Below are 10755 nucleotides of genomic sequence, written 5' to 3'. Positions count from 1 at the left end.
TGGGAGTCCTCGAATAACGGATTGTAGTTATCTTCGGGTGTATCATCTAAACTCGACCGTGCGGCCCGTGAATTCTCGTGATGGTTCCAGACAGGTGGATTCCACGACGTTGATGCCGCTGTTGGGTCCGTGTCCGCCTCACCCGCACAAGTGGGCTCGGCTACTACATCTTGCTCTAAAGGTGTTGGTATGTTAAGATGCGGCTCTAGGTGGAGGCCAATAACGGGGTTCGTAGTCGATGGTAGAGCAGGTGGATGGGGTTGGTAATGATACACAAACTCCGCATTCTGCGATCCAACGGCGACGCGGTGGGAATCAACAGATTGTCCGTGTTGTCGTTGGTAGTATCGTTGTGATCGCGCGCGTTGCGAGGCGAGCCGCTCCTCTTCCGTTTGTGGCACTTTCCTCGGGGGGCGGCCTCGGCGTTTTGGAGCGGGTTGGGACATCGTCTTTCATATAACTTGGCCGAAATGGTTGTTCCCGTAGGTCTTCGCGCGTTTTCCGAGTAATCGGTGACGCGACGCAATTGTTGCTTGCCGTCCCCTGCAGCAGCTGCTGTAGCCTGCATGGCAATCAAACCTTATTTTCTTTTTCGACGGTTACAGGTTCCATGAGTTACCAGTGTCACAGTGTAAACTGGTCTGCGTAGGCCAAGTGGTAAGAAACGGTTTCTTGCAACATCAATTTGCTCAAAGACCTTATAAGTAAGAAGGGAAAACTGAGAGCAAAACATCGTTTGTTAGTGGTTATCTGGTTTTCGAGTCCGCTGCATATGTGATGATGCTGTTGTAAGGAAAAAGTGTATAGTGCGCATCTCTCGTGACTGATATTATTTGGGTATGATCGTGCATTTATTATATAGCATACTGATCGTGTGTATTAATATGTCGTGGAGTTGGTATGCTGAATTATCAGACCGTTGCATCAAGAATCATGATGGTTGTAAAGCTATCTATTCTAGTGGTTCGCTCTTCGCGCTAAACCTAATTGAATTAAATGTGAGCCAAGACTTCTGGGTGGAGGAGCATCACGACCATCAACCTCATTTTCCATCATTATATTTTAAAACTTCATAAGTAATTCCAGAAAATAGCTATGAAGTCAGGGAAACTTTTAATTAGCTTGAAATGGTCTACTTAAGATCATGGGCATAAGATATTACTATATCTGGAGAAAAGTGTACCCTGAACTCACGAACTCGTTGGCTAACTCTTACCCCCATCTTCATGAGTAACCCTAACCCCTGATGATTAACAATCACGTCTTTATTTTATGGGCACAGTCTCACAGAAGGCCAATATGTCCAAGTTCTCAAGGTATATCGCGCCAAACATACTGCGGTTGTCGGCTAAAGTGGCAAATGGAAACCTGGCAACGAGACAATGAGCTGAGTAAGGTGGCTGTACCTGGGGTTGCCAGCGACATTCGATTTGAGACTTCTCTGGCTCCCTCCGTATTAATATGCTTATGAAAAACTCCTGCATAGTTGTAACCACAGGCGATATAACTTTGACACATGAACATCCTAACTACTTTCTCTGCAGCTAATCGCCAAGCTGTTGTTTATATTGCGCAGTAGTGCTGGGTGAAAATATATTTTACCAGAACGGCCAAGTCCTATCCCTGAACGAGAAATTCAGAGAGTTCTTCTCAGGTTTACATCTCCAAACGATTTCATCTAGGACTTTAAACTCTAAATCTAGGACTTTCAGACTGTTAGTCTGAATCCTGAAGCGAAGGGGGATCCCCGGATTTTCCAACACGCGAGGAACTCCAATAAGGCAGGGGGCTCGGGGAGCGGCAGCCGAAGTGCTAGCAATGTGATATTATGGAAAACGTCTACCAATACCGGCATCAGGCTATCAGTACTGGCGTTGTTTGTACGTTGGATTTCCCATGATAGGCTGCCATTAACCAGCAGATCAAACTGTCATGGGACTGCATCCTACTTGAAACAGCCATCTGACTGCACCACCACGCCATCAACCCAACGAGTGCAGCAGCTGTCGGCTTCGGAGTTAGGTTTCGGGTCTTGCAGAAGGCCGTAACAGGTTCGATAAAATTCGGGGCCTGAGATTGCCACATCGGTCTTTTCACACTAGAATATCCAATAAGTTGCCGCACCTAATTGATGACCGACGATATCATACCCATATATCCCCCTTTTCTTCAGAAATGGCTGTAGTAAGTCAGCAAGTGCCACTCGTATAAACATAATAAGAATCTCTTACATATCGCGCGGTGTTTACCACTGCCACAGGCCTTGATCGTGGCACAGTCATTGGGGGTTCCCGTCTCAGGGTATTTCATACATCGGCACCGATCCCAGTCTTCTGCCGAGGCAGTAGTTAAGTACCTAAAAGCTTAATTAGAAATCGAGCAAATGGGGTTCGAATCTACTCTTTACAGCAAAACCATTGCAAGCGCGGGATTCATGGTTGGTAACACGAGAAGTTAGGGTATTGAAGTTCAGGCGTTGCGGAGACAACTAATGAGTCTTTCCGATATTTTCTGAATTGGGTCGTATCTACCGTCTAACCAACGGACCAGACGTGCGGCAAGGAGAAGTGTTTCTCTTTGTGAGGTAAAATATGTTCGTCGCTTAGGATTAAAACTTCACTTCCGGCGATAGAGTAATAGTTGGGCAGAACGCAGGTTTCTCTTCCTTTAAGTACTTAAAGCACATTGATAATCCATATATTATTAATAACCCTGTTATAGTATACCGTGTGGTGCAATAAGTTTGAGGATCTTTGAAGGTCGTGTTCATCTGCCGATTTGATTTATCTGCCGGTCTTGTGTACTAGTATTTAGGTTAAAGCGGCAGAACTACCTTTTACTTGTATTCTTTTAGTGTTTCGGCATATAGTTTAAGCTTTCATTCATATTACAGTGGGGTGCAATAAGTTTGAGGATCTTTGAAGGTACCGAAGCAGCCGGTCTAGCCGGATTAGATCCTGTTCATCTGCCGATTTGATTTACAGTATGTTACAGGGTAATTATACTTTATACTCTACCCGTATCAAAAGAACAGCTTTTAGGAGAGATTTAAGCAGCGAAGTGCGCCATATAAGACTAAAGATGTATTTAATGATGGACTCTCCCTCTATTTCCTCGTTCCCACTCATTCTTTTGTACCGCACCAAGCGTCCGGGCTTACCTTCCCCTCAGTTCCACTTCCTAAGTAAGTCTTTACGTCCTTACTTATACCCTCTCAATACTATATACGGCAGCTATGCAACCCTTACGCATTCTTTTACTTTTCCCCCTAGCTGTCTCTGTGGCTGCTACGCCTATTGATAAGAGGTATGTCTGATTCTCATGAATACATCTGTCACACATTAATATATAAAGCCTCGACCAAGCCGCCACTATTGAAGAAACTGTTCATCAACCTCATTCTCATGACGAGAGAGCCCTTGTCGAACGGTAGGTAATTTAGTATAGATTTGACGTTGCTTCTAATGTAAATCACAGCGACACCAGTGGCATTTTACTCGCCTGCATAACAGGTGCCGGTTCGGCGTTTCAGGCATATGCAGGATGCTATCTCACTGCATTTCGTAATGACCCGCGCACTCTTACGTTGAGGATGGACAAAACTAGGGGTGAACGGATATCGAACGTGCTTGTTATTTTGAGCGGGGGAGCGCTCTCACATGCGGTGGAGGAGGTAGTCCAAATCGCGCCGGGTGCGGTGAGGAACTTAGCTACTTTAGGTGCATCGACTGTCCAGTTTCTACACAATTTCCGCTAGCTAGTGTTGTGTGTTGTGTGGATTAGGCCCGATGGGGATAAGGAGCAAGCAGGTGCGGCATTATATGGGTGGGTTCCCAATAGTCAGCGGCAGTAGTTAGCAGCAAAGTATAACTTCATATAACTATTGCCTTTGAGGAATCAAACTTACGCATATTGTTGTCGTATTAATTTCCAGTGGAAGCTTAATAGTCTCGGGACTTGTTCTTGTTTAAGATTAATTGGCAGAAATAATCGTCGTGCCCAAGTGGTGATTATCCCACATAGGATCCGACTACCTACTCTCTCGCCTTCGTAAGTCAACCAATCGGAATATTGTGAAACAGATTAGCAAGGTAAACAATTAATGCCGTGAGCGGGGGCCGGAGTAAAGGTCCTGCCTGACGCGAGGCCTAGGCAAAGCAACCAAACATTTCGGGCGCCGTGCCACTTCAGGGCTCTTCTCAAGTTCCCGATTGCAGCAGTCAGCTGAGACCAATTGAGTGGCCTCTTCTGCTGTGCGACCCCGTATTTTGAATGCAGATGACTTTTGTGTCTCTAATTGGCAATATCTGACAATAAGCTCGGCTCACCCTCGTCATGCTCGGTCGTCAGCATGAAATGTTTGTGATTTGATTTGTACAACTTTTGCTTGGCTCATTTGTGCAACGAACTTACCTTATACCTCCTTATCCTCCCTTTAATCTGGTTGGCACTTTTCAGTAATTCCTATAATGATCGCTATGCCAAGCCTAATACATATAACCCTCTGTATACCTAGCACTGATATATCTCTCGGAAAAGCTCGGTTAAAAGTAACTTTAGTACTTACGACGTTGTTCAGGTAATAAAATATCAGTCACCAAATAGTGATCACTTAGTAATTATTGAAAAGCGCCGACCCTGATTCATGCCATATTGTGTTGTGTAATGTAAGCACTAAATACAGTAAGGCTCCTAGACTCCGATAGACTGATAGGCATACAGTCGCTGCATACCAATACTACATCGGCCTGAGCCGAAAGAGATAATTATCAGGCGTAAAGTCCAGAATAGCTAGGTCTGTGACATTCTACAACCCTAGCGCTACATCAAGAGCCAAATTACTATACTTTCGCCTGGGCATAAGTGGTTATCCTCAAGCTATCCTTGATATGATGTTGGGGCTAGCAATACGTTAGATTAGTTGAAATTTCTGTACTTGGGGACTTGATAATACGATAGCTCTATTCTAGCATACATACAGACATACATGGATACAGGTTCGAACGCTAATTACACTGATAGTGGTCTCGTTCTCAATGAATCTCTCCTAAATCAGAATTGTAGACCTTTATAACGACGAGGTGGCATGCAAGCTCACATAAGGAGCCCACATATCCTAAATCATAGGAAGGCGAGCTCCAACATCGTTACAGAAAATTGGTTAGGCCTCAACAGCAGTGGTGACTAAGCTTAAGTGGCGATGAAACCGATGAATATGGCGCATAGAACAGCGGCAGCTGCGCCGACGCTTCGCTGGACGTCTAGACTAGCCGCACTATTGTCTCTGTCGCGCCCCCCGTCGCCAGGTTCATTTATATGTGTCACAACCTCACTCATAGCGCTCAAGACTCGAGACTTTACTTCATCAAGCTTCCCCGAGATCAAGGTTTCTGTTCCATCAAAAGCCGTGCCTATGGTTGACGCTTTATCCTTGATAAGCGTTTCGCCACGGTCCAGGAGGCTGCTGCCTTTCTCATTCGCTTTATCCACAAGCTCTCGAGGTCACGTTCAAGGTGGACTTTAGGCGGTGCAGTGAGCGTGGGGCTAATCGAATCTAGAGTAACGGGGGGTTTATCAAACGACCCTTGGTTACTACTGAGGCTGATTAGAACATGCCAGACAGGATATGAGAGGCAAACACTGACGTCTGATGACAGTGATCGGAATGGTCTGGTATGAGTTGGTATTGGTATGGTAAATACCGCCAAGACTTGGTATGGTTTGGAGAAATCTCAATACCATGGTATTTGTTTGTTTGTTTATTTATTTTTCGTCTGGGTGGCTGTAACGAAGCCAGATCTCCTACTGGAGCAAAAGACGTGCTGAGCTAGCTAGGTACAGGGAAACCCCGCTTCCTTCACCATCCAGCATACCAATGGCACAAAAGGTGCTGTATTTCTCAAGCCCGTCACCCGTCAGCGGGTTCGGGGGCAATCTATTGTCGAACTTTTTCCACCGACCAGAATTCTCTCGCGCGTCACTACATCTGCTGACGCAGTCCACAATCTCCAGTAACCAAGTTGTAGCTCGTAGTCGACTGTCGCGGCGGCAGGGAAGAACCTCGGAATTTGGGGTCCATGACGATTTATGAATAGAAGTGCAGGGTGATTGACTGTAGATTTGCTAGCAAGGCGCTCTCGCGACGCGTGCCCATCGGTCAGCATTCCACTCCAAGAACGCCGTCTTTGCCAACCAAATATCCTCTGAAAAGCTTTTGACTTGGCTGACTTCGCCTGCTTGAATCGCCAGTCACCTTCTTGGCATCCATCATCGTCTCCGACTTCCACGCTCGCTTGTTTGGCACCAGCTGCGCCAACGGACGCCGAGGCGGCTTGAGGAGCAAAGCCCGTTCAAAGTCGATCACCATAACCCTGTTTGTCTCAGGATTGAATAACATGTTTGCAAGTCGCACATCTTTGTGGACCACGCCCTCTCGATGCATGGCTCTCAACGACCGAATGGCCTCGTCTTCGAGCGGCCTGTCCGTGTCGCCAATTCTCTGTGCTCTGTCGATGCTGCAGCCTCCCCAGGACAGAAATGTCATGTGCACTACGTAGGCCCGGTGGTCATAGTAGTAAGTCTTGTTCATCGATCCAAGGTCAATGGCACCCAGGAAAACAGGCACGTGGACGCCTTGGATTGGTTTGAGACGCTCGTAGACAGCAGCCTCGTGCTCGAGATCTTTGATGAAAGCCCGCACCGTGCCCTTGCTGACAAAGGTGTAGCCATGCGCAAGTAGGGTCACTTGGAAAACCACACCCCGCGCACCACCCTCCCCCAGTGGCCTGATCCCGTCGTCGAGCGACTGTTTCAGCTGCTTCCAGAGTAGGCGAAGCCACTCCTTGTGATCGACAGGATGACGTGCGCGGGCGGCGGGAGCACAGCTCTTGCCGTGAAGTGCCACGTTCGGGCACTTTGGGTCGAGAAAACCACCCTTGACCATCCCGACAAGACATTTCTGCGTACAGTACTGCCGACCCTGCTCGCCGCCTCCTCCTCCGCGCGGCCGTAACGCCAGTAACGCTAGTCGCTGGCTCCGCCTAGTTCCTTGTCTTGTGTTTCGTCCGCTTGGCGTAGGCGTGTCCGGTGGCCTGGGCGCCGACTCGTCATCAGATGGTTCCTGCCTGTCGTCCTTCCTCAACGACCCCTCGCCAGCCTGGCACGCGGCTGTTCGACGTGTCCTCTTGCGAAGCAAGGCCGGCGACCGATTGACATCCTTGTAGGTGGTAGGTTCATGGCCAGGTGAGTAGTCTGATGACGCCGATCGTTCATTTTCTGGGATAGAACGCAATGTCGATTCGAAGTCCTCAGCCCACGTCTTCAAGTTCTTCATGGCTTTTAGACGTTCCTCCTGCCTATTCCCCCGTCGTTCTCCAGGCGAACCGAGAGCCATAAGGGTGAACGCCAGATATTGACCGACAGCCGTGCATATATGGACGTTGTTTGGATGTGCCGACACCTCCGGACCAGGCTCTGCTAGGTGATAGTACAGCGTCTCAGGTTCGTCCAAGTCAACCTTGAGAAACACGATGGCCTCGCCAGTAGTAAGAAGACCATACCGGTATGTTCCTGGAGGGTGTGGGTGTTTTCCGGCTCGGCACGCTCGTGCGAACTCGGGCCTATTTGAGATGTTTGTCAGCAGGGTTTTTATAACCTCAGGGGAGACGGTTGATTCTATGGCTTACAGCTGCACTGGTGGTTAAAGAATTTTCGGAGCACACGATCATAAACGCCGCTTTGTGCACGTAAGAAATCAGGACCGCCAGCCGTATCCTGGTTGGAAATCGCCTGGAGGAAATCGCTAAGGATCAAATCCTCGGGCTCATCCGAGGGTAATCCAGATAGATCCGACCACACAGATGAGTTCGACCTCGACAAAAGAAGGCTACCTCTCGATTGGGATGATGATGAGGAGCTATGGTGTCGACTAGAGCTAGGTGATGTTAACGATGGTGTCATCGGTTGTGATGCGGCATCATCCTCCAATACGGAGGCCTCGGACCTGTTATCCTCTTCGTCTTCTGTTAAGAGATTAACATTAGACAGGGCTGAAGATGACAAGGGTAGGACGCTTGTTTCGATATCAAACTCCGGCTCAGACTCAGGTGCCGGCACCGACGAGGGTCTGGGCTCGTTGTCCGGTATATCAGCAGGCAGGGACAAGGACGGTGTCGCATCGTCTCGAAGGCTCAAAGCAGAGAGCTCATGAGTGAATGGTAGATCTTGACATTCTGTAGCTTCTTGGAAGATTTGTTGTAATCTTGTAGCATGCCGTCGATCGCGGTATCGTTGGACACGGAGACGTGTCTGCGAGCAGGGTGATACGATATGGTCTACCTCGTAACGGCTGACGGGCGTCGCAGCTATTTGTTCACTTTGCAAAGGTGTCCTAGAGTCTGGGGTTTCCGCTGCAGAGGTCTCTTCATCCTCGTTAGTTTCGGCTGCTTCCCGGTAGCCTATGTTTGCAGAGTATGGCGTCGCAACACAGATTGTATCGGCAGGTATTTGTTCGCTAATCGGTCGCACGGGTGCTCGCAGTCGCGCGGTTGTATCCGGTCTGTGAAATGCCCCATCCGCTAAGATGATTGATTCGTCAATCGTCAAGGGCGGTTCACTAGCGAGACGTGGGCTTCGGCGACGCGAGCGAGTGGCGTGCAACGGCGGCTGTCTGTCAATTGGGAGTGGGTCGGTTCGGCTAGACGGCTGGCCATCATTACCTATCGATAATTATAAGTAAAGTCACGTAGAGTACGGATGGAAAGATGGAGAGACATGCTTGAAACAACTGGATCCTCCAGGATTGTTTCCGGGAACGATTGGCTGACTATATGGGTCTCGGCATCTTCTATCTGTTTAGCCTGGCGGGCTACCAGACGCTGCTGTCGCTCTCGTTCTCGCCTACGAGCGGCCTTTTCTGCCTTTTGGCCTTCTGTTAATGGACGACGACCCATTCTAGCGCGCGTTGACAGAGTTGTCTTTGTGGAACAAGGAGAGAAATAACGAATAATAGAATGCTCTACTTGATGTGTTTGTTTACTTGTTTACTTGTTTATTTACTTGAACCTCACGTCTATATGCAACAGCAGGGCCTACTTTCGAGTTCACGCTTTCTTTGCTTTTTCCTATGTGACGTTGCTGATCTACACAGTATAATGAGTGCTGATAGGAAGTTTGAGATTAAGAGGGTAGAAACTAGCAGGGGTGTAGCGTTTGAGAAAACAACCAGCTGAAAATTTACGGTACATGGACGAACCTAGGGTAGACATGGTCGTAAATAATTCTAAATGTCTATAACAAATACAAATAAAAAATCAGCGATGATTTTAGGATAAATTAATATGACTACTGATACTTATAACGTTATACTTTGTTTGATGTCCTTTCTTGTTGGGGGGGGTTTTTCTTTTATCCTTCCTTGGCTTGATAAGCTAAGTGATTTCTTTAATAAAATAAGATATTTGTCGATATTGTTTTTCATATTCCACTGTCAAACATCGAAATCATAATGATATGAAGTAAAACGAGATACCTGACGCTCGATTTATGCCATGGCCGAGGGCTGAGAGATATTGAACGATGAATTCTTCAGTCCTGCAAATATCGTGACTTTCCTGTAGGAGTTTTGATTGATCACGAGTCACCTTGAGCGCCAAGCTAGCAGGCAGAGGAAATTAGGGAAAACGTCTTGACTCGTGTATTAAATAAGGAAAGGAGTGACTCTAATGAACCTTGATGCGTAGTCGTAATTTTTGTACGGTCATTGTATATTGTATGGCATCTCCAGACTCGTTATTCTTAGACTGGATGCGACTTTACTCCCAACCCTAGCATCCTGGTCAATTTATCGGCAGGGTTGGGTAGAGTGGGGTCTGTACGTTCAGTTATTCGATATTCTATTGGTTCGGTGGGTCGACCGTTCAGTTAAACGCAATACCATTGGTCTTCGGTATCAGTCACTAAAAAATGTAGGATAGACGTACTGACAAAGGATAACACGATTTAGACATTATAATACCTGGCTGATGCGAGGTACCATGGTTTCATTGGGCTATATAGAGTAATATTTATTGGGCCTTTATTTAAACTGACATTATATGGTCGCCATCGGTGTAAGGATCGAAGGAAGCTAGATTCTAGCTGGTATCTTTTCTGTGTCTTCTAGGACCTTTACAAATAGTGAATCTAGTTGAAGAACAGTGCGATGATTCTCAACGCTAAGTGCTGTATAGACAATTGTCGAGAACAAATGGAAAAAAATCGGGCATCGAGAAGAGCAATTGTTGAGAGTATTGAGTACTGACACAGGTGCTCGAAGTAAGGTTAGCTGAGAGTGGATAGTGGAGACATACGTTCAGTTATTCTTGATAGGATTGGCCGCAATGGCAAGCCACTTGCAGGGTTGTAACGGACTTACCTGATCCGATCCCATTCTTCCCATGCACACTCGACATCGAAGCATCTCGCTACCAGTACCATGGCCAGCTTTATCTCGACGGTGGCAAGATGTTGCCCAATGCAAACCCGTGGCCCGGCCTCGAATGAACGCCAGCCGTTGGACATGACTTACACATCATCTTTCGCAGTGGCGGATTTGTTGTGGATTTTTATCTGTGGTATTGACCTGCGACTGAAATCTCACTGACATTCATGACCATCTCAACCCTGCCCTTACTTACAACACTGATGCTGTGGCCTGCATGGCAATTAAACCTTATTATTTTCTTTTTTTTTTTTTTCGGCAGTTACAGGTTTATG

The 10755-nt window shown here is 47.2% G+C and overlaps 2 protein-coding genes across 2 annotated transcripts; both read right to left on the bottom strand.

The window, feature by feature from the left end:
• Positions 1-205: 205 nt before the first annotated feature.
• FOXG_22822 (uncharacterized protein) lies at positions 206-568 on the bottom strand (the record flags this gene model as incomplete). The annotated part of the gene is made up of 1 exon (XM_018403240.1): positions 206-568. The coding sequence occupies one exon, from the start codon at positions 566-568 to the stop codon at positions 206-208; it is 363 nt and encodes a 120-aa protein (XP_018258494.1).
• Positions 569-6157: 5589 nt separating this feature from the next.
• On the bottom strand, positions 6158-8951 carry FOXG_17444 (uncharacterized protein; the record flags this gene model as incomplete). The annotated part of the gene is made up of 3 exons (XM_018397451.1): positions 6158-7619; positions 7694-8717; positions 8753-8951. The coding sequence occupies 3 exons, from the start codon at positions 8949-8951 to the stop codon at positions 6158-6160; spliced, it is 2685 nt and encodes an 894-aa protein (XP_018258493.1).
• Positions 8952-10755: the final 1804 nt, after the last annotated feature.

The sequence above is a fragment of the Fusarium oxysporum genome, chromosome 14 (genome assembly GCF_000149955.1).
Source record: "Fusarium oxysporum f. sp. lycopersici 4287 chromosome 14, whole genome shotgun sequence".
In the NCBI taxonomy this organism is placed as follows: domain Eukaryota; kingdom Fungi; phylum Ascomycota; class Sordariomycetes; order Hypocreales; family Nectriaceae; genus Fusarium; species Fusarium oxysporum.
Note: the sequence above shows the minus strand (reverse complement) of the source record. Positions and strands in the feature narration are given on the sequence as shown.